The sequence below is a fragment of the Nomascus leucogenys genome, chromosome 18 (assembly GCF_006542625.1).
Source record: "Nomascus leucogenys isolate Asia chromosome 18, Asia_NLE_v1, whole genome shotgun sequence".
NCBI lineage: Eukaryota > Metazoa > Chordata > Mammalia > Primates > Hylobatidae > Nomascus > Nomascus leucogenys.
In genome coordinates this window covers 102,467,667-102,494,197 of record NC_044398.1, presented here as the reverse complement: position 1 = coordinate 102,494,197, position 26,531 = coordinate 102,467,667, and the positions used below count along the sequence as shown (strand labels likewise).

The window sequence follows — 26,531 nt, the reverse complement described above, 5'->3', positions numbered from 1 at the left end:
GCTCCTCATGGACCCTGGGTGTGCTCCGCCAGGGGCTCCACCAGCAGCCGGGCGGGGGCCACAGAGATGCTGCTGAGCTCTCTTTGCCCCATTCGAGGGGTGACACCCAGAAGCCCCGTGGGGTCGTCTCTTCTTCCCCAAGGCACCCCGACTCTGACCTGAGCTGGGGACAGCCCCGGAGCCCGCGGCTGAGCCTGCAGAGAGCCCCAGGTCCTGGGGAGCCATGTGGGTCGGGCTCCCTGTGCCGCCTCAGAGTCAGTCGGGAGTAGCACGATCCCCTCTGGCTGGAGACCCCCACCCACCACATGTGTCGGGTTTAGGACGTCTCCCCTGAGCGAAGTCAGGGGCTCTGCCCTAGCCATGCCTGTGTCGGCGTCTGGGAGGGAGCAGGCCGGTCAGGCGAACCTCCCCTAGGACCCAGCTGAGCAGTGGGGCTCCAGGCCTCTACGTTCTGGCAGCTCAGGGAGCTGCTTGGAACTTGGTGCAGCCGGGGAGGTGGGGCTGGGAGCAGCCCTGGGCCCGCTTCTCACCTCCACCGCCCCAGGTCCTCTCAGGAGGGGACTCCCGTGGGGAGGGGGTCTTTCAAACAGCAGGGAAGTGCGTGGCCTGGTGGGGCAGCGCGGAGGCACCTCCCACGGGAGCCGGGAGTGAGGGCTGGAGGGGTCCGCATCCAGGAAGGGGGAGGGTGCCTGGAGACCAGCCCCAGGTGGAGGCCATCAGCCGGCAGGGCGGGGTGCGAGGGGCCGGTCCGGGCAGCCTCCTGTTTGGAGGAAAAGAGAACGGAGGGCAGGGCTCGCCCAGGGAGCGCAAGGAAGGGAGCCCGGCTCCGCTGGCTCAGCCCCCGGCACCCGTGTCCTGGGGCTCAGCCCCCCGGGGCCCCGGCTTGGGTGCGCCGGCGGCTGTCAGGGGCCAGAGCCCTGATGGATAAGCGCTGACGGCCCCTCTCCCGCGCCCACGCCGCTGACACCCATCACGCCGCGGCGGGGACCCGGGAGACCTGGCGGCCTCTGCGCACCCCCGCGGCAGCCTGCGGGCAACGGGGGCGGGAGGCGCCGGGCGCCCCTGACTCGGCTGCACACCTGAGCCGCAGTCCGCTCTCCGGGCGCTGCCTCCCGGGTTCCCTGCCGCTCCACCGGGCGCCCCGAGAGCTGAGCCGGTCCCGGCGCACGAAGCCGGTGAGTGCGAGCCAGGGGGCGGCGGGGAGAGCGCGGGAGGCGGGGGCGCGGGGTTCGGGCCGGGGGCTGCTCCTTCCCTCCCGCCGCGAGCGCGGTCGGAGGTCGCAGCGCCCCCCGGAGCCCGGAGCCCAGGCGCACGCGCGCCCGCCTCTGCCGCCAACTTCGGGAGGTGCGAGCGGCGTCGGGGGGACGCGGGCGGCGGCGGAGGCTGCGGGAGTCGCGGGACCGAGGGACTCGAGGGACCGCGGACCCGGGGGGTCCGGCTCCCGGCGCCGGGCCTCAGTTTCCCCCACGGGAGCCGCATCCCACCCCCAGAGCCCCAGCGAGTCCGCGGGGTCCCAGTCGCGGCCGGCGCGGGGCGGGGAGGGGCGGGAAGTTTGCGCCCCACGCGCGGCCTCGCAGGCTTGGCGGCTCCGCTCCCGGCCGGGCGCAGTTAGGAGCGGCGGGAGCCGCGGGGGCGGCAAGTTGGGCGTCGCGGGGTCGGCTGGACGCGGGGCGCGGGGGCGGCGGTTGGCCAGGAGTGTGGAGGGCGCGAGGGGCTGCCGGGTCCCCCCCACACCCTCTTCTCGGCGTCCAGGAGCAGCGCGAGGGGAGGGAGGGCCGCCCTCGGGGGCCAGGCTGGGAGGGCAGGCGCCGGGTCTGGGGTCTGGGACAGGAGCCTGACCTCGCGCTCTCCGCACCCGCCTGTGTGGGGCGCCCTGCGTTCCCGGGGGGCGGGGGGGCAGCAGGATCTGCGGGTGGCCGGTCAGGGTCCCCGGCTGCTGGGTGCCCCCTCCTGCCCTGGAGGAGGGGGGCTGTGCCCCCCGTGCCACCGGTTCTCCCCCAAAGGTGAGTGGGGCCGTGTGTCGGGGCTTGGCACTGGGCTGCTGGCTGCCCGGGGAGCGATTGCCGGGTCCGGCTGGGACGCGCCTGTGAGTGCGTATGCCTTTGTGTGTGCGTGTGGCTGCTGTCCGGGGGGGTCTGTTGCTCTGTGTACACACGCCAGGTGGGTGCCAGGTATCCTCCGGGTCCCCATGGGGTCAGCAGCTGCCGAGACAGCCCCTTGGACAAGCCCCTGACCCAGGAGCCCCCGGTCCCTGCTGGGAGGCGGGATGGGTTGTGGCATCAGTCGGCACAGCTGTGTGGCTCCCAGGGCTGGGTGATCGATGGCCCGGCACAGCCGCCTCTGTCGCCGGAGCGCCCACACCCATTTGTCATCCACATGGGTGGGGGGCGGTGGGCAGGGAGAAGGGGCCGCCTCTGCACCCACCACCCAGTCTAGGCCGGGTCTGCAGCCCCTCAGGGAGCCCCAGGCCCTTTCCTGGCCCAGCCCCTGCCTCCCGGCCGCCACCCTGTCTCAGCCACAAACCAGCCGGTCAGCCTCTGCCTGCCCCCGCAGCCCGTGACCCCCCTGCAGGGCCCCAAGCCTTTGGACAAGCGGACCTCTCCAGCCCTGTTGGTCGTCCCCCCAACGGTACCAACACAGTGTTTTGGGGGCAGCAGACAGCAGTGCCCCAGCCCTACCGTGCTCAACCCACTGGCCATGCATGACCACGGGTGCAACCCCCAGCCAGGTCTGCGTGTGTCCTGGGGAGTCGGTGTGTAGGGCCTGTGTGAACACCTGAGTGCTGTGTTGGAGTGGTTTGGAAAGCCCCCGACACCTGGATGGGTGATGAGTGTGTTATCACGGACAAGCAGCCGTGTCCACCATGATGGGGTGTGAGGTGTGTGCAGCCAGGGCCCCACACTTGGTGGCAGACTCCGTTCTGAGCTTAGGTGGCGCAGAGGTGGCTTCTCCGGGCGCTGGGTGAAGGCTCCGTGTGAGCCTGTGGGCTGTGTACACACGCCTGAAGCCCGTGTATGCAGGCGTGCTGTGCACCCCACACAGGCGCGTGCTGGGGCGGTGGACAGCCCAGGTGGCGGCCCAGATGGAGTGTGGCGCGCATACCAGCACCGTGTGGGGCGTGGGGAGGAGCGGGTCTTGGCTGAGTGTGGCCGCTGCAGGCTCGGCCGCTGACCTGCCCGAAGCCACCCAGATGGAGCTGGGCTGAGCAGGTGGCTGAGCCGTGGGGCCATGCTGGGACGTCCACTCCCCACAGCCTGGCCTGGCCCCACATGAGACTGATCCCCTCAGAGACCCCCAGTGCCCACCAGACGCCCTGCTGGAGCAGGCTCGGTGCTGCGTGCAGACACACACGCACACAGACGCACGCACACATGCACACATGCATGCACAAACATGCACACACAATGCACACGCGTGCACATGAACACACACACATGCACACACATGCACACATGCACACGCAGGCACGCACACGCACTCACACGTGTGCACACACGCACATGCACGCACATGCACACATGCACGCACACGCACAGATGCACACACACAGACACACACAGGCACGCACACACACACGCAGCATCATCCCACACAGACCCTTCTGTTGGTGTCTTATCTCAGTGCCTTTTCCTAGGCTTTGAACAGGGGCAGGCAGATCGGCAGGGGCCAGGGTTGCTGGAGGGAATGAGACCAGGAGGCTGACGTCTACCCGAAGTGAGCCCTGGTCACGCTGATTCTTTTTTTTTTTTTTTTTTTTTTTTTTTTTTTTGAGACGGAGTCTTGCTCTGTCCCCCAGGCTGGAGTGCAGTGGCGCGATCTCGGCTCACTGCAAGCTCCGCCTCCCGGGGTTCACGCCATTCTCCTGCCTCAGCCTCCCGAGTAGCTGGGACTACAGGCGCCCGCCAACACGCCCGGCTAATTTTTTTGTATTTTTAGTAGAGACGGGGTTTCACCCTGTTAGCCAGGATGGTCTCGATCTCCTGACCTCGTGATCCGCCCGCCTCGGCCTCCCAAAGTGCTGGGATTACAGGCTTGAGCCACCGCGCCCGGCCACGCTGATTCTTTTAGCCACTCACATGCCGTGGGGAGATGGGTGTGGGCTGAATTATCCTAGAAATTGGCCAGCAAGCCGGCCTGGCCTCAGGGGGTGGGGATTTGTGTAGGGTCAACTGATAAAATAAAGGACGCCTAGTTAAAATCGAATTTCCAATAAACAATGAGCACCTTTTTAGTGTGCCTTTCCAATATTGCCTAGGCTACACTTAACACTCAGAAATGACGCGCTGCTGATCGGCGTCAAATACAGCTTGCTGTCCTGGACTTTTTTTTTTTTTTTTTTTTTGGTGCCCTGCACTTTGCTGCCACCCTGGAAGTGTGCATGGGGAGGAGCCAAAGGATGGGGCTGGGGAGGGGCGCGTTGCAGGGCAGAGGTGGCGGGGAGGGGGGCACCCAGGCTCCTGTCCCCTGTCCCTGGAGCTTGGGGAGCCCTGGATGGAGAGGGGTGGGGAGTTAGTCAGAGGCAGGCTTGGCACTGACTGTGGCCCCATCTACAGGTGGCCATGGTGCCCGGTGCTGCCCCATAGCAGGCTGCCATGTCGCGGGAGGCGGGCTCATGCCGCGTGGGCACAGGGGCGAGGGCGCGTTCTCGGAAGCCCAAGAAGCCACACTACATCCCGAGGCCCTGGGGCAAACCCTACAACTACAAATGCTTCCAGTGCCCCTTCACCTGCCTGGAGAAGTCGCACCTCTACAACCACATGAAGTACAGCCTCTGCAAGGACTCCCTGTCCCTGCTGCTAGACTCCCCAGACTGGGCGTGCCGCCGTGGCTCCGCCACACCCAGGCCCCGCGCACCCACCCCAGACCGCCCCGGGGAGTCAGACCCCAGCAGGCAACCGCAGGGAGCACGGCCCGCAGGTGCTGCCCCCGCGCCTGACCTCGTGGATGCCGATGTCCGCTCCCTGCACCGTGGTGGAGGCCCCAAGCCCAGGGCCGAGGGGTCCCCAGGGCCACCACCTCCTGTGGCTAGGGCCACCCGGAAGGCTCCCGGCCCCAGTGGGCTCCTGCCTGAGTCGTGGAAGCCGGAGATGGGAGGGGGCCCAAGGGGCGTGGGTGCGGGGGACATGGCCTCAGCAGGCCCTGAGGGCAGTGTCCCCTGCTATCCCCCGCCTGCCCCAGGGGAGTTCCCTGAGGCCCACAGCCTCCACCTGTCTCTGCTGGGCGTCAACTACCCTCTCAGCCCGGGCCTCTTCTCCTACTTGGGGCCCTCGCTGGCCGCTGCAGCCCACGTGCCCTTCCTGGCCTCGGCCAGCCCCTTGCTGCCCCCGGCCGCGGCCTTCCCAGCCGTGCAACCCCCTCAGCGCCCCACCCTGGCCCCCCGCCTGTACTACCCACTGCTTCTGGAGCACACTCTGGGGCTGCCAGCAGGCAAAGCTGCCCTTGCCAAGGCCCCTGTCTCCCCCAGGAGCCCCTCTGGGACTCTGGCTCCTGGCCTGCTGAAGGTGCCGGTTCCAGGGCTGGGGCCCTGGCCCCGAGTCACCCCTAGGGACCCAGGGCAGGAGGGGGAGCTGGAGCGGGCAGCCCAGAGTGACCCCAGGAGGAGGCTGTCCCTGGGAAGCAGGCTGGAGCTCCCAAAGGCATCCCCCAGCCTGACAAGGTTCTGTTCCCGGAGCAGGTGGGCATTTTGGGCTCCCGGTTCCTGGGGTGGATGGAGGGGCTGGGCGGCTGGGCATGGAGGCTGGGCGGCTGGGCATGGCGGTTGGGTGGCTGGGCATGGCGGCTGGCATGGCGGCTGGGCATGGTGGCTGGGGGTCCATCCTGAGCTCAGTCACTGGGAAAGTGGGCTCCAGGCCACAGAGGGGAACTGAGACCCGAGAGCCAGCGCGGGGGTCCTCGGGGTCTCCAGGAGAGCCCAGGCTCTAGGCTGGGGCCACAGGGCAGAGGCCATGAGGGGAGTGGGGCAGGGGCCGGGGGGCGCTGTGGGGGCAGTGCAGCCTCCTGACCGGCTTCCACCCCACAGCCTGCCCACCGGCTCCTCTGCGATGCTGTGGCCTGAGGACAGGGAGCCTGGCGGCCCTGAGACCCCCGGCCCTGAGGGCCCCCTCCCCCTGCAGCCACGGGGCCCAGTGCCAGGAAGCCCGGAGCACGTGGGTGAGGACCTGACCCGGGCCCTCGGTGACTACGCCAGGGTGGAGCAGCGCCTGGGACAGCTGGGACCCGCGGGGGGCCTGGCCCCAAGACCCCTGCGGGAGCAGCTGGGCAAGATCCGCCTGGAGCTGCTCACCATTCACCAGGCACTGGAGCGGGCCGTGAGGCCGCCAGACGCACCCCTCGACCTCTCTGTGAAACGCGTGCCCGCCAAGGGGCCCCAGGCTCTTGGAGAGGCGTGGGGGCAGCCCGAGCTGGGTCCCATGTTGACCGGGGGTACCCCCGAGCCACCCAGCATGCTGGGCCCTGCAGCGCCCCAACCCTTCTCCGGCCACACCACCAAGTGTGAGGCCGACTCCAGCGTCCCACCCCCAGGGCTCCCCCTCCCAGCCCCAGATGACCCTGTCATTCCTGGCAGTGGCCGGGGCACCTGTGTTGCGACGGGGAGTTCCCAGACCCCTGAGGCTGTCTGTGGCCTGCAGAGCCCCCAGGGCGCCGAGGTCTGACCTGCACCTCCTGAGGTCCGACCGTCTCTGCCTGCAGCGTGCCGGCCCTTCTCCTGCAGCCCCTGCCCCTCACCTGCCCCGCCTCCGCGTGCATGTGGATAGACCCCCACGGGCCGTGGCCAACGCTTGTCCCTGGGGCCACAGGAGGTCACAGTTATTTATTGATCACAATTGTGGACATTAAAACAGAAACTGTGTTCACACACACCGTCTGCGCCTCCTTCCTTTGGGGCCCTAGTGCAGCCACCTGGACACCCCCCTAAGGAAGTGTCCTGGCCTGGGAGTCCTGGGTGGTCAGCAGTCCTGCCGGGCCTCTGTCTTCAGACTCGGTCCTCTCCTGTGGGCTGGGCCCTCCCTGCGGGGCTGGGGTCTGGGGGTGGGGCGGGACATGGGCGACGGGAGCTGAGCGAGGAGAGGTGTGTGGTCTGGGCTGCTTGGGGTGATCCGGCCTGTGTCTTGGTGTGTCATGGGTGGGCACGGACCCCTGAGCATCCTCTAGCCTCCAAATCCAGCAAGGCAGCACTCATATCAGCTCTCTTGCGGTTAAACGGTGGCCCCGGGGCTCTGTGGCTGGAGGCTGCTCACCCAGCGTGGGCTCTGCTGGCCCCTGCCAGCCCCTGCAGCCGTGATAGGTATCAGCCTTCACAGCTCACTGCCTCCCTTCCAGCAAGGCCTGGCTTGGCCCTCCCACGGGCAGGGGATGGGCAGGCAGGGAGGGGCGCCCGGGACCCCACAGCAAATCACTTCTCTCCTGGGAGAGCTGGCCACGCCCTCCACGCCCACCCTGGAATGGGCTCTGGAGCCCACATTGCCCTCCCCCAGGAGGAAAAGCAGTTCCTGCCTGCGTCCAGCCAGGCTGGGGCCAGTCCAAGCAGGCTGGCAGCGGCCCCATTAACTACCAGGGAGATAGCATCAGCCCCGACCCTGCCTCTGGGCAGCTGGAGCTGGGGTGCTGCCTGGCCAGGCGCGGAGTGCTGTGGGGGCAGGTCCCAGCTGGGCCCCTCTACCCAGAGGCTTCCAGGAGGGGCTGCAGGGGGCTCCGGGCATCCAGGAGCTGTTCCCAAGTCCCGCATCTGAGAGAGACTCCCTGTCTTCAGCCCCTGCCCCCTGTATGTCCACTGCACCCCATGTGTCCACTGCACCCCATATGCCCACTGCACCCCCTATGTCCACTGTACCCCATATGTCCACTGCACCCCATATGTCCACTGTACCCCATATGTCCACTGCACTCCATATGGCCACTGCACCCCATATGCCCACTGCACCCCATATGCCGACTGCACCCCATATGCCCACTGCACCCCATATGTCCACTGCACCCCATATATGTCCACTGCACTCCATATGTCCACTGCACCCCATATATGTCCACTGCACCTCATATGCCCACTGCACCCCATATGTCCACTGTACCCCATATGTCCACTGCACCTCATATGCCCACTGCACCCCATATGCCCACTGCACCCCATATGTCCACTGCACCCCATATGCCCACTGCACCCCATATGCCGACTGCACCCCATATGTCCACTGCACCCCATATGCCCACTGCACCCCATATGCCACTGCACCCCATATGCCCACTGCACCTCATATGCCGACTGCACCCCATATGTCCACTGCACCCCATATGTCCACTGCACCTCATATGTCCACTGCACCCCATATGTCCACTGCACCCCATATGTCCACTGCACCTCATATGCCCACTGCACCTCATATGTCCACTGCACCCCATATGCCCACTGCACCCCATATGTCCACTGTACCCCGTATGTCCACTGCACCCCGTATGTCCACTGCACCCCATATGTCCACTGCACCTCATATGTCCACTGCACCCCAGTTTCTCACCCCCACTGGGCAGACAGGTGAGCATGGCCTTGCTGGGGGCAACAGCACCCGTCTCCCAGGTGTGGAGACACCACCTCCTTCGCTGTCATCCGTGGGGAGCAGGACAGGCCTCATGGAGGGTGCCTTAGCCAGCAGGTCACCCGTCTGTGGTCCAGACCCAGGGACCCTGCTTGGGGGTGGTGGCCTGGGGCTGCCTTGCCACTTGGAGTAATGAACTTGCTGGTTGTGGGGGGACCGTGAGGGACCCCCTGAAGGAGGGGTGGGCTGCATGGCATCCGGCCATGTAGGGGACGTGGGAATAGTGTCCGGGCAGAGGGCACAGCCTGCAACGAGGCAGGAACGCCACAGTACGGGGAGTCCTCAGCGGACCTGGTTTTTCTTTCACAGAAGCTTCCGGGGCCAAGGCCCGAGACTGCACTCTCCCTCCTCCACCCGGACCAGCTGCGTCCCTGCTGGTGGCTCCTCCCAGTTCCTCCGGTTCTAGTTTCCAACAACAGAGGCTGCAGCCACGCAGCCCCGAAGCAGGGTCCAGCAAGACTGGCCCCAGGTAAGAGACCCCTCCCCCCGGCCTCTCTCGGTGGGGCAGGTGGAGGCCCTCGGAACAGGCTGCCTCGCCCCTAAGGGGTCAGAATTCTCCCTGACCTAGGGGCTCGGGTAGAAGGGCTGTGTGTGGGTGACCCCCGGTAGAAAGGAGTTCCATAGGCAGATGGATTTGAGAAACACTGCTTGTCTGTCTCAGGCCCGTGAGCTCATCTGGGGCTCAGGGGAAAACCCACAGCGAGCTCCATGGGTCATGCGTCTCCCAGACTGAGGTTCCAGGCACCTAGACGCTAAGGTGGCCGCTGGGCTTGGTGGTCAGGTAGACCCTCAGGACCTGGAGGACCTGGCCTCATAGGAGGGCACTGGAGGAGTGACTTTGCCATTCCCACACACAGCGGGGCCTTATTCTCTCTCTTGCAGCCCCAGACGTGACCCAGCTGCAGAGAAGCTGAGACGGTGATTCGGACTGACTGGACTCCGGCCTCCAGGTGTCTGCACCTCACACTGGACCCGCCTGGAGACTCCACCGGCTCCCGGCAGCTCCGGCTGCTTGGGCAGATCCGGGTGCCCGCAGGGGCTGAGGGAGGGCCCCGGGGCCTGCACTGCTCCCCCGACGGCCTGCTCTTCCTCACGGCCGGGGCTGCGCCCTGTGTCCACGTGCTAGATCTGGAGGGACGCCCCATCTGCCTCCTGCCCTGCCACACTCTGGGGACCGGGGCCTTCGTTCCAGAGGATGTGGCTGTGACAGCGTCAGGGCTCGTGGTGGTCAGCAATCCCATCCATGGGGCTGTCCATGCACTCCAGCACACAGCCCGGGACCCCGGGGGCCGCTGGGTGACAGTGGGCACCTTCCTGTCTCCCCGAGGGCTGGCTGTGGACGCCCTCAGCCGCCTCCTGGTGACGGACTACTTGCCCGGGGCTGTGCACAGCTTCTCGTTGGGCCCTGCTTGGGAGCCCCTGGCCCCAGCCTCCATGCTGGGTCTGGAGGGCCCCTGCTGGGTGGGCCCCGGGGCCTGATGGGGGACTTGCTGTGAGCGAGGAGTTTGGGGATGTGAGGCTGTTTGGCAGTGCCCGCCAACCCCTGGGCTCCCTGGGGGGCTGGACGGGGCACACTTTCGGCTGCCCAGCGGGCATCTGCTCCAACTCAGAGGGCAACGTTATTGTGGCAGATGAGCAGAGGCGCCAGGTGACCCTGTTTCCCCGGGCTGGGCCACCCATCTGCCTGGTGTCGAAGGGGCTTGGGAAGCCCTTGGGAGTGGCCTGTGCACCCCAGGGCCAGCTCCTGGTGGCTGATGCCAAGGACAACTCCATTAAGGTGTACCAGGGCCTCAAGGAGCTGGCCTGACCTGAGGCTGGGTTGGAGCAGCCCTCCTGTGCCTGAGGCCAGCTCCAAGGCCCTTGGATCACCGTGGGAGCAGCCCTCAGGATGGGTGGAGCCTCCAGGCAATGGGCGTTGCCTGCCTGATGCCAGCACCGCCTGGGCTGGGCCCTGGGCTTGGCTCGAGTTCTCCTGCTGGTGAGGCTCCGGATCTCAGGAGCAGCCCTGAGTCTGCCTGCAGCCTCCCCAGCCGGGGCCACTCTCTGCTGTCCCCATTCAGTGCCCTGGCCCCTGCGTTCACGCCCCCCACACCCCCTCAGGCCCTGTGCCTGGACTTTGGGGCTGGCAGCTGAAGCCTTGAGATCCTGGGCCAGCTGCTGGCACGCAGCTAGGCAGGCTGTCCTGCCAGGTGCCCCCGCCCAGGCCTCCTAATCAGGGGCAGACAGGCAGGGAGGGTGTGGCTGGGCTGGGCGGGGCGGCCCGGGGCAGGGGTGTAGCCCCTAAGTGTCCCCAACCTCAGAGGGACCTAGAGTCCTGAGCCTCCAGTAGCTTCTCTGGGCCTGGCAGAGGTAAGGGGGAGGCAACCCTGGAGTGTCTGGAGGCCCATGGCTGGCTGAACCCTGGATGCCTTTTCTTCCATGTCCCCATGAATGAAAGCTGTCTGGGCCATCATTCTGCAAATAGGGACAAACAGCTCCATGCTTATGGTGCAGCCGTGCTGGGAGGGCCTGGGGGAGCCTTCCTACAAGCAGAGACTCCTGCTGCTTTAGAAAACTGAGAAAAAGCAGGGGTCTAACCCTCTCCTCCCATTTTACAAGTGCAGAAATGAGGCGTGAAAGGAGAGGCGTCTGGGTAACTCCGTGGGTCTGGGGTCCAGGGAAGGGCCTGTATGGGGGAGGGAGCTGGGAGGGGACGGTGTCTGGCTCTACCCCTGTGGGGTGGGGAGGTGGGGCTCCCCTGTATCACAGGACATCACCCCTAAGAGGTCCCTCATATGTCTGGGTCCTGTGGGTGGGGGATTAACTGGGCAATGTAGTTAGGTGCTCAATAAACGTAGTTGCTGCTGAGGTCTGGGATGGGGTCTTGTTCCTGGCATCGGGAGGGGCTGGAGACCTGTGTGTTCTCTCCTGACGATCGCTGGAGGCAGCCTCTGGGCTGGTCCTACCAGCGCTCAAAATTCCCGGCACCACTGGCCTTGGGGATCTGGGGGCGGCCCCTCTGCAGACAACAGGGTGACGGGGGCGGGACTGGGCTGGGGCTGGGGCCCTCCTGGAATCCCGCAGGGCCTGGGGACGTGTTCACTTGGGGAGGCTGGGAGCCAGGCGGGGTCCGGGTTCCACGAAGGCCAGGTCCAGTCTGTTTCTCAGGTGAGAAACGGAGCTGACGGAGGTCTGGCGGCCCGGAGGCAGGCTCGGGAGGTCCGGACCTGGGGACTGGGCGGGCACGCTGCGCCGCGGAACGCTCGGGCCGGGCGGGCTGGCAGCCCGGGCGCCTTTGGGGGCCGGACCGTCGCGCGGCAACGCGCGGAGCCGGCGGAAGTGGGGCTCGGGTCTCGCGGCGGCGCTGGAGGCAGCGAGCGCCGTCGTCTGCCCGGGCCCTCCCATCGGGATCCCCAACCCCGTCCGGACCCCGCCGCCCGAGCGCGCGGCCCCGGGAGCACCCGGTGAGCTGGGGGGTGGGTGGCGCGCGGCGGGACCTCGGGCAGCGCCCCTGCGGCTCCGGGCCCGGGCTGGCGGCGCCGCACTCCCGCCCGCGGCGCCGCTGCTTCCTCCTCCGGGAAGTGGGGCCGTCCCTGGGCCCGCGCCCTCAGACCCGCGCCGACCTGGGACCCGGTGGACCCTGTGCAAGGGCGGTCGGCGGCCCGGGCCTGGCTGTGGGCCCTTCGCAGTTGTCCCGGGTTGCAGGAAAGGGCAAAAAACAGAATCATAGGCTCTTTCCAAGTGAAAGGGGAAGGCCCTGCTTGAGGAAGGCAAGCAAGTTTGTTTGTTTTGTTTTTTTGAGACGAGGTCTCACCATGTTGCCCAGGCTGAACTCGTGTTTGTTTTTCATTATTTATGTATTTATTTATTTATTTATTTATTTTGAGACGGAGTCTCGCTCTGTCGCCCAGGCTGGAGTGCAGTGGCGCGATCTCGGCTCACTGCAAGCTCCGCCTCCCGGGTTCAAGCCATTCTCCTGCCTCAGCCTCTCCGAGTAGCTGGGATTACAGGCGCCCGCCACCACGCCCGGCTAATTTCTGTGTTTTTAGTAGAGACTTGGTTTCACCCCCATCCAGGCCGGTCTTGAGCTCCTGACCTCAAGTGATCCTCCCGCCTCGGCCTCCCAAAGTGCTGGGATTACAGGCGTGAGCCACCGCGCTAGGTTCGTGTTTATTTTTTAAACAAGGCGCTGGGAAACGCAAATTCTCCAGAGCTCTTGTGGAGCGGTGGCAGGGAGGGGGCGGCTCAGCCAGAGATGGCCCTGGACCGTCCTCACTGGGCTGGGGTCCCACCGTTCCCTCATTCACAGGAGGAGAGGGAAGTCTTACTACTTTATATGGTCGGCCTCCCTACCTGGTCTGGGAATGGCTTCTCAAGAGCACTCGGGCTCATTCTTAGCAGAGGAAGCACTTCTGGCTAGCCTGGCGCCCGTGTGTGTGTATGTGTGTGTGTGTGTGTGTGTGTGTGTCTAGCCTGGCGCCCGTGTGGTGTGTGTGTGTGTGGTGTGTGTGTGTGTCTAGCCTGTGTGTGTGTGTGTGTGTGTGTGTCTAGCCTGTGTGTGTGGGGGGGCTAGCCTGGCGCCCGTGTGTGTGTGTGTGTGTGTGTGTGTGTGTGTGTGTCTAGCCTGTGTGGGGGGGGGGCTAGCCTGGCGCCCGTGTGTGTGTGTGTGTGTGTGTGTCTAGCCTGTGTGTGTGTGTGGCTAGCCTGGTGCCCGTGTGTCTGTGTCTGTGTGTGTGTGTGTGTGTGTGTGTTTCCTCAGTCTTTAAAGATGCTCACGTTGCTTTCTCCCGTCCCACACCTCCTCTGCTATCGATCGCTTCTCTTTCATCTTCCTCTGGCTGTGTGATCCCGGCAGCCGCTAGTGCAGGCTTCTTTGTACCGCCGACCATCCCAGAGGCTGAGGTGGGAGTGTGATGGGCATTTGCCCCACAGTACGTTGAGTTCTCTCTCACTACCTGACAGAGAAGAGCAGTTTCTGCCCTCCCATGTCCTTCGGTAGACTTTTTTTTAAGGTAAACTTTGTAGATGAAGCACAAAGAACACACACAAAGAAAGCGCACAGATCGTGAGCACATAGCTCGGTGAATTTACCCAAAGTGAGCCCACCGCAGAACCAGCTCCCCCCAGAACATCTGTTTACTGTTAGACCGATTGTGTTTCTTTTCTGACGATATCTCTGGGCGGTTTTCCTTAGTCCCTGTGAAAGCTCTTCCCCAGCAGGGCGTGATGGGTCCCTGGGCTGAGCTGGTGTGAAAGGTGGGCTGTACTGGGTGGTCCCCGATGGTGGTCACACAGCCAGACGCGCCGGGCCCCTCACAGGCAGAATCACTGTGTCCCTCTCACGGTGTCCTTGGTGCCCCACGTCAGCTGGCCTCCAGGCCTCCACCCGCCGCCTGCCCTCTCTGGCCACTGAGGAAATGGGCATTTGGGGAGTTCTGCAGCCTGACCCAGAAGGTGCCTTTCCAGCTAGAACCCACCGCCTTGAGTGACTGGATCCTCCAGCCCAGGTGCGGGGCCGCAGGGGAGGAGAGCAGCTGCACCAGGGGCCTCTGAAGCCCCAGGCATTTCTGTGTGAGGCCTCTTCCAGAGCCCCTCCAAGCTTCGGGAGAGGACTTGCAGGTCACACCACCCCGACATGTGCATCCTGCTCTGTTCTCTCATCCCTAAGGGCGTGGTGGGCACTGGGACCTCCAGACAGAGGCTCAGGCCAAGCTATGTCCCTCCCTCGAGTGTGGCTCCAGCGTGGGGGGTCTCTGCTCAGGGTGGCCGCTCCCCTCTTCGTGCAGGCGAGATGGGGCTTTCTGTGTCTGAGGAAGGCGAGCGGCCCAGCCAGCCGGCCAGCAGTGTCCCCACCGCTAGGGACTCCTCCTGCCCTGTGGGGCCCTGCCGGGGAGGGCATCAGTGGAGCAGGAGCCCCGGCTGGCTGTGCGGCTTGGCAGGGGCCTGTGAGAAAGGGGGAGGAGAGGCCCAGGGCCTGGGAACTGCAGTGGCTTGGGTGGCTTGCTACTCAAAGGCCACCTCGGAAGGCTGGCGTCCCTCAGCCTGAGAGTGCAGGATGCGGTCCCTCCACATCTCCAGGACCTGTAAGCCTCTCTCCCTTTTCTAGGCACCCATGTGGTTGGAGAAATATATCTTGGAGAGAAAATGCTCCCTAAGGGAGCCCTGCCTGGGTGGCTGTGGGGATGTCAGGGAGGGCCAGGCACTGCCGGCTGCCACCGTGGGCGGGGGTCAGAGTGGAGGCCGAAGCCCTGTGTGCCCTGAGCTTGCTCCCTGAGCAACGAGGCAGGTCCTTCCTGCCCCCAGGGCGGGGCTTGTGGGAGGCAGGGACCTTCCTGGGGGCTGCCCGCCCTGTGCACGAGGTAGTTTCTGCAGCCCAGCAGCACTTCGCTTTACATTTTCATCTTTATTCTTGCTTAATACGTGAATCATGGTTTGTCAAGGTTTCAACTGGCGTGACCTTGCTAATGAGATTGTGCAGTTCTCCGTGTGCTACACCTTTAAGCACACCTCTCTAATCAGGTTTCTTAAAAACAAAAAGAAGAAGCCTGGAGTTCGGTTCGGCCCCACACCCCCGTCAGGTGGTGCTGAGGAGGCTGTGCCCTGGGCCGGCCTGGAAATGGGAGGGCAGGCCTGGTGGCTGCATGTGCGTGGCTGCCTCGTGCGGGTGGGGGTGAGCTGGGCCTGGGGTGGAGGTGGGGACAGCGCTCCGACTGCCTCTTGGAGAAGCATGGCCCACGCGAGGTGGCAGCCAAGGAGCCCTACGGCGTCCACTACGGAACTTGAAGCTGAGGTGCCCCGACCTGCGGCCCTGTGGCTGCACCTGTCAGGCCAACTGTGCCACATCCCCTGGCCCACGGTGGGGCGGCAGCAGCAGCTCTGAGCCGAGCCTCTCATCTTCTCTTCCAGCCTCCCAGCATGGTGCTCAAGGCCTTCTTCCCCACGTGCTGCGTTTCGGCGGACAGCGGCCTGCTGGTGGGACGGTGGGTCCCGGAGCAGAGCAGCGCCGTGGTCCTGGCGGTCCTGCACTTTCCCTTCATCCCCATCCAGGTCAAGCAGCTCCTGGCCCAGGTGCGGCAGGCCAGCCAGGTGGGCGTGGCCGTGCTGGGCACCTGGTGCCACTGCCGGCAGGAGCCTGAGGAGAGCCTGGGCCGCTTCCTGGAGGGCCTGGGTGCCGTCTTCCCCCATGAGCCCTGGCTGCGGCTGTGCCGGGAGAGAGGCGGCACGTTCTGGAGCTGCGAGGCCACCCGCCGGCAAGCGCCCACGGCCCCCGGTGAGGACCAGGTCATGCTCGTCTTCTATGACCAGCGCCAGGTGTTGCTGTCACAGCTGCACCCACCCACCGTCCTGCCCGACTGCCAGGCTGGAGCCACCACTGCCAGCACGGGGGGCCTGGCTGCCGTCTTCGACACGGTAGCTCGCAGCGAGGTGCTGTTCCGCAGCGACCGCTTCGATGAGGGCCCCGTGCGGCTGAGCCACTGGCAGTCGGAGGGTGTGGAGGCCAGCATCCTCGCGGAGCTGGCCAAGCGAGCCTCGGGACCCGTTTGCCTGCTGTTGGCCAGCCTGCTGTCGCTGGTCTCAGCTGTCAGTGCCTGCCGGTAGGTGTCCCGGGACAGGGAGGTGGCAAAGAGTGGGGCCCTGTGAGTGCTGGCCCATCCCTTTGTCTGCAGTGGGCACAGAGGCCCAGATGGGCTCTTCCTGGGCACAGGCCCCCTCCCCACTTCCTGCAGCCCGGGCTTTGGCCCCATCCTGCCCTCCCAACCCTCGCCTCTCAGAGGGTGTCCCTCACCCCTGGGGTAGAGCCAGGTCTCCGGGCAGCCTCAGGGATTGCCAGGGGCCCTCCCAGTAGGTGTAGAGGGTAAACCTCAGTGGCTCAGGTCCCTGAAAGAGAAATCAGAAGGTGAGCACAGACGTGACTACTGCTACCTGGGGGTGCTCCTGAGGGCACACAGGCCCGCTGGCCTCCCTGTAGCCCCGCTTGTGCCCCCAGCAGGCCTCTGGGCACTGCAGCGCTCATGGGCTGTGGGAGTGTCATCCACTTGCTGGCCCCGTGTGCCTGGGGGAGTGGTCTACAGGCCCCGCTTCTCCCCACAATCACAGGTGCTGCTGGCCAAGGGTCACTTGAAGCCCAAGGGCCCTAGGGGGCACGGGGGTAGCCCTGAGTCGTGGCTGAGAACAGAGGGCCCCCTTCCACAGGAGACCTCATCTGCCTGGCGGAGGCGCCCCATGGGGAGCAGCTGGGGGTCACCCTCAGTTACCCCCTGCCTTAGATCCGGGGGTGCACACTCTGGAAACCTGGGGTGAGAAGCCAGGCCAGCCCCGGAGACCCTGGGCAGCTTTCTGGGCCCTGTCGGCGGGGCGAGGCCCTGGGCCCATGGGAGTTGCTGCTGGCTCGCAGGTGCTCCCTTGGCACCGGCTCTGGGAGCATGTGGTGACCAGGGGGCCCAGGCTCAGCACCTGCGAGGAGGCCAGGCTCTGTTAGTCAAGTGCACTGTGAGGTGGGCGCGTTGAGCGCTGCCTACCACCACCTGGGCCACCGAGGGCCCCTCCCACCTGCCCCCTGTCCTGCGGAACTCAGGGGTGTGGCCTGGGTGTTTGTGGTCCCCTGCACAGTGGGGGACGGTGGGAGGAGGATCTGGACAGGGACACGTCACTCCTCTCCGCTCCCACGCAGAGTGTTCAAGCTCTGGCCCCTGTCCTTCCTCGGGAGCAAGCTCTCCACGTGCGAACAGCTCCGGCGCCGGCTGGAGCACCTCACCCTCATCTTCAGTACACGGAAGGCGGAGAACCCTGCCCAGCTGATGAGGTGTGGGCCTGCCCTGGTCTCTGCAGGGCTGGGTGTGTGCCCTCTGGCCCCTTCTCCATCCCCCTCTGCACCACGCTGACCCCTCCGGCCAGGCAGGCCTCCTCCTGCGGCCCCAGGCTGTGCTGGCCACCCTCATGCCGGCCGGGCCGGACCTCCCTTCCAGGAAGGCCAACACGGTGGTCTCTGTGCTGCTGGACGTGGCCCTGGGCCTCATGCTGCTGTCCTGGCTCCATGGGAGAAGCCGCATCGGGCATCTGGCCGACGCCCTTGTTCCTGTGGCTGACGTGAGTGGACTGGGGTGGAGCCCGGTGTCCTGGGTGGGCGTGGGGACCCCTCCTGGGCAGCAGAGCCTTCCCGGGCCAGAGCCACCCCCCACTCAAAGCCAGCTCTACCTTCTCCATGCTCTGGAGACACGGCCCTCCCCTGGACCAGAAGCAGGAACTCCAGGGGCGCTGGGGCCTGGGCAGGGCAGGCCTTGCAGGCTGCCCCCCTTTCCTTCTGAAGGGGCCGTGTGCAGGAGCCGCCGGGGCTGAGGCTCTGGGGAGCCCACCTCTCCCTGTGGGCCCAGCATCGTGGTGTGGCCCCTACCTGAGATCAGCGCTGCCCTCCTGGCTCTCTGGGGCCCTCTGCAGAGCCAGGGTCATGAAACCTTCCCTGTCCAGGGCTGCCCGTGTGCAGCCCAGCTGGGATTTCCTGCCCTGCCCCTGTGCTGATTCTGTAACTCCTGTGCTGAGAGCCAGGGGCACAGCTTGTCTCCCATCTCCCACCTTCCCTGCATGGTCTGTGCCCTGTTTCCAGCCGGGTGCAGCTCCCTCCTCTGCAGATCTAGTGCATTTCCATACTGCCTCTGGGCCTTCAGTTTCTCTGTCTTCCTCCCTCAGCACCAAAGCCCCCTCTCTTCCATTAGGAGCTTGTCTTCCTGCTGGGGATGGTCCCTGGCTCTTCGGCCCACCCTTGGGCCTCTGTGGAGGCCTCCTTGAGGCCTGGCTGGGTGGGTCTTGTGTGGGCTGCAGGTGTGCACTCGGCCTGCTTGTGGCCAGGCCAGGCCTCTGGGGGCAGCATCAGGCACGTCTGTGGCTGTGGGGGTGCAGGGAGCCCCAGCCCAGAAGGAAGGAGGGGCGGGGCTGGGGAAGAGGCTTGGCGGCTTTGCCTGTGGTCGTCCGCACCCGCCACCGGCCTACTTTGTCCTAGACCTCCCTTTTGCAAAAGTGCTCAGAAATATGAATAATTTAAAAATGAAAGTCTCTTCCTGCTGCCAAGCTCTTATCCTTTAAATATTAAATAAGCTCTATTTATAAAGAATGTTCTTTTCTCTGCCGGGGGTGGTGGCTCCTGCCTGTGATCCCAGCACTTTGGGAGGCCAAGGCGGGCGGATCATGAGGTCAGGAGATCGAGACCATCCTGGCTAACACGGTGAAACCCCGTCTCTACTAAAAATACAAAAAATTAGCTGGGTATGGTGGCAGGCACCTGTAGTCCCAGCTAGTTGGGAGGCTGAGGCAAGAGAATGGCATGAATCTGGGAGGCAGAGCTTGCAGTGAGCTGAGATTGCGCCACTGCACTCCAGCCTGGGCGACAGAGCGAGACTCCGTCTCAAAAAAAAAAAAAGAATGTTCTTTTCTCCTTCTTGCCAGTCCTCCTGCTGTGGCTGACACCTTGGCCCAGGCTTGGAAGGGGCCTGCGCAGTGGGCAAGTGGGGGCCGAGGTGTCACTGTCTCCTTGGTGGGGAGGCTGAGGCTTCCTCGGGGTCTGCCCCCCAGGGCCAGCACAGCCTCTGGATGCTGAGTTTCTTCCTGGGCGGCCAAGACCCTGCTTCCGTTTGCTCTTGGGGATGCCTGTGCCCTCAACTTGACGCCATCCTCCCTCTGGGGAGCTGTCCTCCTGCCTTGTTGCTGTGGCCCTAATGGGCTTGGTACTGTCTCACTCACCTGTGGCCATCCTGGGCAGCCCCCAGCCTCTGTGATGGGGTGGGGCCTCTGGAGGGGACTGTGTCGGCTGTGGGCTCCCCTGCAGGGCTGGAGCTGAATCAGGGTCTGCCAGGCCTCAGCATGTCCACGTGTTTGGGGCCGAGGGCTCCAGTGGGTCCTGTGGCTGAGGTAGTGAGAGGGGAGGAAGGTGGTGGAGGTGGGTGCAGGCAGGGGGCCGCGTCGGTGCCCTGTGGGTCCGGCCGTGTCACCCAGGCCTGAAGAGAGAGGTCTCCAGACCAGCCTCCTCAGACCCCAATCCCGGAGCCATCTGTGAAGGGGAGCCCGTGTGCTGTCCATGCTAGGACACAGTGGCCCCCGGAGGAGGGAAGGCTGGCCAGGGTGCGGGCCCGTCACAAAAGAGCCTGGGGAGATGCAGGTGCTGAGCCTGGCTGCCCCTGCCCCAGCGTGGCCCCTGTGTCCGTGCAGCACGTGGCCGAGGAGCTCCAGCACCTGCTGCAGTGGCTGATGGGTGCTCCCGCCGGGCTCAAGATGAACCGTGCACTGGACCAGGTGCTGGGCCGCTTCTTCCTCTACCACATCCACCTGTGGATCAGTGAGTGCAGGGCAGGCGGGGGCCCCAGGGACCCCAGAGCTTGCTGAAGAGGGTAGGGACCCAACCAGACCCCGCCCCCTGCGCCCCCAACTCTGCTGCCCGGCGTCCTGTGTATGTGAGGCCTGCTGTGCTCGGCCGACGGCTGACCCCACCCTGCCAGGCTACCCGCACCTTATGTCCTGTGAGGCTTGTGCTGGGCTGAGGGCTGGGGTCTGAGGGCCTACCCCACCCTGCCAGGCTACATCCACCTCATGTCCCCCTTCGTGGAGCACATCCTGTGGCACGTGGGCCTCTCGGCCTGCCTGGGCCTGACGGTGGCCCTGTCCCTCCTGTCGGACATCATCGCCCTCCTCACCTTCCACATCTACTGCTTCTATGTCTATGGAGCCAGGTGGGCGTGGGCTTCCCCCTCCCCACCGCCCCCTGGGAGGTGCAGAGGCTCCGGCTGGGTGTTCGAGTGGGGCGTGGCGGGGAGGGGCGGGGCGAGCGAATGGGGCAGGGGGCGGGGCGGGGCGAGCGAATGGGGCAGCGGGAGGGGCGGGGCGAGCGAATGGGGCAGGGGGGTGGGGCGGGGCGAGCGAATGGGGAGGGGGGTGGGGCGGGGCAGGGGGGTGGGGCGGGGCGGGGCGGGGCGGGGCACGGGCCCGGCCTGACGGCACTGCGTCCTGTAGGCTGTACTGCATGAAGATCCATGGCCTATCCTCGCTCTGGCGTCTGTTCCGGGGGAAGAAGTGGAACGTTCTGCGCCAGCGCGTGGACTCCTGTTCCTATGACCTGGACCAGGTACGGGGCAGGGTTCGTGGCTGCAGGGGCTGACTGCCCCCGGCCTGTGACCGCTGGGCCAGCGCGGTGCTTGGGCACCACAAGGGGGCAGCCTGCTCCCGTCCTGCAGCTCAGGCCACGCACAGGCCCTGGGAATAGATGAGAAGTTTGCAGTGGGGGCTGCACGTGGGGCTCTGAAGCAGCGCAGAGCTTCCCTGGGCCACAGAGAAGAGACAGAGACACATCCCTGAAGGTGATGCAGGCACAGGCCCTAGAGGTGCGCCCTGGGCTCAGAGACTAGAGGTGCCCAGGCACAGAGATTGGGGTGACCCAGGTAAAGGCCCTAGAGGTGCTCAGGCTCAGAGGCTGGCTCTGGCTGTCCTGTCTGCTGCTCACACCTGACAGCCCCTGGATGCTGCCATCCAGAGCGTGTTCGTGGTGACTGTGTGGCCATGCACCATCTTGGCTGGTCTGGCCCCCACCTGTCTCCCTGCGAGTCCCCTAGTCCGTGGGGTGTGGGTGGACAGCCCTCCTGCTACTGGGACTGCTTCTGAGCAAGCCGTCCCGAGTTCCCTCAGGAAGCCGCAAGGTCCCGACTGCAGCTCCAGGATGGGGAGGGTGCAGTGCTGGGCCGGCCCTGGGCGCAGGGTCCTGCTGATGCCCGGTGTGCCGGCCCCTCCCTACAGCTGTTCATCGGGACTCTGCTGTTCACCATCCTGCTCTTCCTCCTGCCTACCGCAGCCCTGTACTACCTGGTGTTCACCCTGGTGAGCTGAGCACCCACAGGCTGGGCCTGGCTGCAGTGCTCTGTGTGGCTTCTGCCAGCGTTGCCTGGGAGCAGTCAGCTGTGGGGCGGGCTGTCTCCTGCTGCAGGCCACGTGGGTGGCCTTTCAGGGCCCTCTGGGCAGTGAGTGCTGGGCCCTGGAGTGGGTGAGGCCCTAGCCTGGCCGGGAAGACCCCCTCACTGCCCGGGAGCACGCAGCTGGGTGCTTGGTGGGAGGACCCACGGCAGGTGGGGTCACGCAAGAGGCCTCCACTGGTGCCTGGCACTGGGGCAGACAGTGGGAGGTGAGCAGAACCACCTCCAGCACCTGCTTGATTCCCAGGCCTTGATCCCCTCTGCATGTGAGGCTGTGGGGAGGGACCTCTGACCTGGTGGGAGGGCCGACTGCTCCACCTCCAGCTTTGCTCCAGGGCAAGGCCCAATGGCAGGCTCCGTGCCCTGCTCAGGGTGGGGTGCCTGCTCTCCCCAGGACCCTGCAGCCTCTGGGCCCCCTTCATGGTGGCCCAGGATGGGCTCGGGCTGCTCTGCCCCCAGCCACGTCTGGCCGGGCCGGTCCTAAATGCTCCTCTGCCACAGCTCAGGCTCCTGGTGGTCGCCGTGCAGGGCCTGATCCATCTGCTCGTGGACCTCATCAACTCCCTGCCGCTGTACTCACTGGGTCTTCGGCTCTGCCGGCCCTACAGGCTGGCGGGTAAGTGCTGCGTATTGGGCAGCTGGTCCTGGGTAGATGGAGGGGAACCACACCTGTGGGCCCTGCAGAAGCAAGGACAGCACGGGCCACTGTGCCTCCAGCCTGGAAGCCGTGGTATGCACGAGCAAGTGGGCAGGGAGGACAGGGCCTCCCAGTCCCAGAGGTCTGCAGGACCAGCTGCCTCCAGGGAGGTGAAGAGAGAGACTCACCTGCTTCTCAGGTTCAGAAACCTGGAGACCTGACGCCACAGGCCTTTGTTCTTCTGCCTTGGGATTTTCTGGCCTTGGGAGTCTGAGCTGCAGGCCAGGGGCCAAGCGCAGCAAAGTTACAGGCGCTAGGAGCCAGCAGGGCAGCCACTATCCAGCAAGTGCCCTGTCCACTCTGCTGGAAAACCCCATCCACTCAACAGCACAGCCTGCGCCCGTCCCTCACTGGGTCTTCCCTGCTTGCGGGACACTCGGCTTCTTTCAGTGGAGTCTGCAGGAGGCTTTTTTTTTTTTTTTTCTTTTGAGACGGAGTCTCTCACTTTGTTGCCCAGGCTGGAGTGCAGTGGCGCAATCTCGGCTCACTGTAATCTCTGCCTCCTGGGTTCAAGCGATTCTCCTGCCTCAGCCTCCCGAGTAGCTAGGATTACAGGCGTGTGCCATCACGCCCAGCTAATTTTTTGTATTTTAGTAGAGATGGGGGTTTCACCATTTTGGCCAGGCTGGTCTCGAACTCCTGATCTCGTGATCCTCCCACCTCCGCCTCCCAAAGTGCTGGAATTACAGGCATGAGCCACTGCGCCCGGCTTTTTTTTTTTTTTTTTTTTTTTTTGAGATGGAGTCTCGCTCTTTTTGCCCAGGCTGGAGTGCAATGGTGTGATCTCGGCTCACTGCAACCTCCACCTCCCTGGTTCAAGCGATTCTCCTGCCTCAGCCTCCCAAGTAGCTGAGATTATAGGCACATGCCATCACACCTGGCTAATTTTTGTATTTTTAATACATATGGGGTTTTACCATGTTGGCCAGGCTGGTCTTCAACTCCTGACCTCATGATCCGCCCACCTCGGCCTCCCAAAATGCTAGGATTACAGGCGTGAGCCACCATGCCTGGCTGCAGGAGGCTTTGATGCTGGCCTGGCAGCCAGCTCCAGGAGTTGGGGGACAGAGGGGGCAGGGAGAGCCTCATGGGTGGCCACGGCCAGCAGCACCCGGGTGCCCCTCAGGAAGGTACCTCCAGCCTCTGCCCATGTGTGGAGCCAACCCCCACGCGTCCTCCCTCCTAAGCCCCTTGCTATCCTTGCAGCTGGTGTGAAGTTCCGTGTCCTCCAGCACGAGGCCGGCAGGCCCCTCCGCCTCCTGATGCAGGTGAGGCCCCTTGTGGCCAGGGCGCCCCTATGCTGCTGCCCGTTCTGGGACAGTGGGGTCAGCTGGGTGTAGTGTCTGGGTGGCACCACGTCAGCCTGTGATGAGGTACAGGAAGGGCCCAGTGGAGCTGAGGGGCAAGGCCCACGTGGAACCCCCTCCCCCTTACCCCCAGGGCCTGAGGACACTGGTGTGGTCCTGTGGATGGGGCCCATTCTGCCCTGTGTCGGAGGTGCCCTTGGCTGGCTGGGGCTGCCCCGGGCCCCACAGGGCTCAAGTTCTGGGTGGAACAGAACCGACTGAGTGAGTCCTGGGGTGGGGTGTGTGTCCCTGCGGCACGGCCCCTCAGAGTTGGGCAGCCCCGAGGGGAGATGCAGCTTCTGCCTCCCCCCAGCGCTCCCTTCTGGCTGCAGGCTCACCTGCCTCCCTGGGAAGTGGGACTGGCTTGTCCCACAGGCGAGGGAATGTCTGAGACAGCACTGTCCCTGCCCCACAAATGCCCGCCCCCACCCTGTCTCTGCAGACAGGGTTGGAGCTCAGACCACCCTGCTGACCGCTGCCCTTGTCCTTCCAGATAAACCCACTGCCCTACAGCCACGTGGTGCAAACCTACCGCCTCCCCAGCTGTGGCTGCCATCCCAAGCACTCCTGGGGCGCCCTGTGCCGCAAGCTGTTCTTTGGGGAGCTCATCTACCCCTGGAGGCAGAGAGGGGACAAGCAGGACTGAGGGAGCCGCCGGCTTGCCTGGCACCACCACATGGCCACGGCCAGCCATCTGCTCTGCCAGGGTGGCACCAGCTCAGCTGGCGCGTGTCCCGTGCTTTGTGGACGCTGCTGTGTGCTCCTGAACACGGCAGGCCCTGCTATCATACTTTGGGCTTGGAGGTCGTTGGGAGTGAGCAGATGTGGGGGTGGCCAGCCAGGCTGGCTGTGCTCCGTCACTGGCACTGCCTGCCTTGGGACCCGCTTCCCACCTGCTGCGGTCACCACGGTGGCGAGCACAGCAGCCCCAGGTGTCCAGAGCACTGTCCCATGCCCACCTTGTGTACCCAGGTCCAGAGGGCCCATCCACCACAGCAGCCCCAGGTGGAAGGCTGGTCTCCCGGGGGCTCCCCAGTGGCTCTGCCCTGGCTGTGGGGGTGGAGGGACTTTCCCAGGATGAACCCCCGAGTCCCAGGCACCCTCCAGCTCCCTCAGCTGAACAGCACCCTGCATCTGGGGGATTGAAGCAGTCGCTGACCCCTGTCCCCAGCCCCAGCCCCAGCAGGCCCGGGACCTCACTCCCTGAACCACACGGGGTTTATTTGCTGACGTTCCCTGGAGAGGTCGCTTTGTGAAGAAGCCGTCAGTAGGCTGTGGGCATCGCCAGGCTGCTGTGGAGGCGGGAGCAGCCTCAGTGTCAAGGGCCCGCCCACTGACCCAGCCATAGCTATTCGTGCACGGCGCCCCTGTAGCAACAGGCCCTGGGGCCAAATCTTCTGTCTCCCTTCGTGGGCCTCCCAGGGAAGGAGTAAACCCTACTGTGCAGACACCTCTGTGGCCCCCCCATGGGTGTGAGCGGCCTGGGGAGGGGGCCGTGGCACTGAGGCCGAAAGTGCCTGCCAGACGGCACAGTCTGGGTGGGGGTGTTCCCTGTGAGCCCCAGTCCCCTTCCGGAGGGGAGGCTGCAGGTGCCGGCTGGTGAGGGGATGACGCACTGTGGGTGGGAGGAGGCAGCGCCCATCTCAGCAGCACCAGGACTGCCTGGGACTCCCTGGCGACCCAGCACCGGGGAAGCCGTCAGCTGCTGTGACAATAAAACCTGCCCCGTGTTTGGACCGCAGGCTCGGCCCCGGGTCCATGTGCAGCGCGGGTCCAGGGAAGCTCTGGGGTGGGGTTGCGGACGCTACTCGAGGGACTTGGGCTGCCTCACGTGGGTCAGCCCTGCAGAGTCTACACCGGCCGCCTGCTGGAGGCCCTGACGATGGCTGATGGCTGATGGACGGGCTCGCAGGCCCTGGGCCCTTGAGGACTTTGGTGTAGGTGGGTGAACCCGGGCCGCCCACCCTGGGGTCTACCCACCCTGGGGTCCTGGCCTTGCCTCGACATAGATGGCACGGGGGTGTAGGCCTCCAGGGGCGGGGCGAGCAGCTCCTGCTCTGAATCTGTGGACTCCATGCGGGGTGGGGCCCTCATGGGTCCTGGCCCAGTAGAGCCTGCGACTGCCACAGTTGCTAAGAACGGTCTCTGTCGCCTGCAGTGCTGGTGGCCCAGCTGGTGGGCCCCATAGCCCGTTCCCAGCCCGAAGTATACAGGCCTCCATCCAACCTGGACTTCCAGGCAACCAGAGGTTGGACTCAGAGGCACTCGGGGCCCACCAACCCCCTACCTGTGTCTCCTGCCTCCCCCAAGCTGCCCACCTGGCCCACCACCCTTACCATCTGTACCCCCCCCCCACTCCCCCTCCAGCTGCCTACCCGGCCTACACTGCTCCTACCAGCTGCCCACCTGGCCTGCCACCCCTCCCACCTGTGTCCCCTGTCCCCCACCCTTTCCACCTGTACCCCCAACTCCCCCTCCAGCTGCCTACTGAGCCCACCAACATCCCCAGCCTGTATCTCCTGCTCCCCCCAGCTGCCCACTGGGTCCACCATCATCCCCAGCCTGTATCTCCTGCTCCCCCCAGCTGCCCACTGGGTCCACCATCATCCCCAGCCTGTACCTCCCATCCCCCCCAGCTGCCCACTGGGCCGCCACGCCTCCTGGGGCTTCCACCAGGTGAGGGTCTTGACACAGCTCAGCCCACTGCTCTGTGATGGCCGTGTCATGGGTCGTGCCTGGCAGCGGTCACCCCCTCTGCTAGGCACTGGGCTGACTGCCTATCCCGAGGGCCAGCCAGGTTTGGCGCCAGAGCTGGCCAAGGGAACACCGTCACCCCAGCCATTCGCAGCCACCGAGAGGTGCCGCCTGCACCTCCAGGCTCCGTCTGTCCTTGCTGCAGAGCCCCTGCCTGGAGACGGCCTATACCGATGGGGTGCCCCTCATCCCTCCACCAGGGCTCTGGTCCCCACTGCCT

General features: G+C 65.3%; 3 protein-coding genes and 1 pseudogene across 7 annotated transcripts; 3 read left to right on the top strand and 1 right to left on the bottom strand.

The window, feature by feature from the left end:
* Positions 1-445: 445 nt before the first annotated feature.
* Positions 446-6,858, top strand: PRR35 (proline rich 35). 4 transcript variants are annotated; one of them, XM_030798718.1, is made up of 3 exons: positions 446-544; positions 4,554-5,674; positions 6,020-6,858. In XM_030798718.1, the coding sequence occupies exons 2-3, from the start codon at positions 4,593-4,595 to the stop codon at positions 6,651-6,653; spliced, it is 1,716 nt and encodes a 571-aa protein (XP_030654578.1). In that variant the 5' UTR covers positions 446-544; positions 4,554-4,592; the 3' UTR covers positions 6,654-6,858. The 4 variants fall into 4 exon arrangements, with proteins under 4 accessions (XP_030654578.1, XP_030654575.1, XP_003269157.2 ...); XM_030798715.1 differs by lacking the exon at positions 446-544 and adding an exon at positions 552-1,175; XM_003269109.2 differs by lacking the exon at positions 446-544 and adding an exon at positions 1,214-1,608.
* A 2,048-nt stretch (positions 6,859-8,906) lies between these two features.
* NHLRC4 (NHL repeat containing 4) lies at positions 8,907-11,438 on the top strand. The gene is given in 3 exon segments (XM_030798312.1): positions 8,907-9,060; positions 9,474-10,058; positions 10,060-11,438. Coding segments are annotated over 2 exon segments (372 nt in total). The 5' UTR covers positions 8,907-9,060; positions 9,474-10,025; the 3' UTR covers positions 10,399-11,438.
* A 447-nt stretch (positions 11,439-11,885) lies between these two features.
* PIGQ (phosphatidylinositol glycan anchor biosynthesis class Q) lies at positions 11,886-25,299 on the top strand. The gene is made up of 11 exons (XM_003269110.4): positions 11,886-12,034; positions 15,477-16,165; positions 17,242-17,373; positions 17,537-17,657; positions 19,767-19,893; positions 20,131-20,284; positions 20,565-20,676; positions 21,342-21,422; positions 22,016-22,130; positions 23,418-23,479; positions 24,051-25,299. The coding sequence occupies exons 2-11, from the start codon at positions 15,486-15,488 to the stop codon at positions 24,201-24,203; spliced, it is 1,737 nt and encodes a 578-aa protein (XP_003269158.2). The 5' UTR covers positions 11,886-12,034; positions 15,477-15,485; the 3' UTR covers positions 24,204-25,299.
* Positions 24,251-25,207, bottom strand: LOC115831205 (annotated as a pseudogene). The gene has a single exon (XR_004026724.1). The product of XR_004026724.1 is annotated as an uncharacterized LOC115831205 (transcript).
* Positions 25,300-26,531: the final 1,232 nt, after the last annotated feature.

Excerpts from the sequence above, each read along its gene's own strand:
- PRR35 (XM_030798718.1), top strand. The coding sequence starts at position 4,593 with ATGTCGCGGGAGGCGGGCTCATGCCGCGTGGGCACAGGGGCGAGGGCG. Across the intron at positions 5,675-6,019 it reads AGGTTCTGTTCCCGGAGCAG|CCTGCCCACCGGCTCCTCTG; the intron begins GTGGGCATTTTG and ends TCCACCCCACAG.
- PIGQ (XM_003269110.4), top strand. The coding sequence starts at position 15,486 with ATGGTGCTCAAGGCCTTCTTCCCCACGTGCTGCGTTTCGGCGGACAGC. Across the intron at positions 19,894-20,130 it reads CCACATCCACCTGTGGATCA|GCTACATCCACCTCATGTCC; the intron begins GTGAGTGCAGGG and ends CCACCCTGCCAG. Across the intron at positions 22,131-23,417 it reads CCGGCCCTACAGGCTGGCGG|CTGGTGTGAAGTTCCGTGTC; the intron begins GTAAGTGCTGCG and ends CTATCCTTGCAG.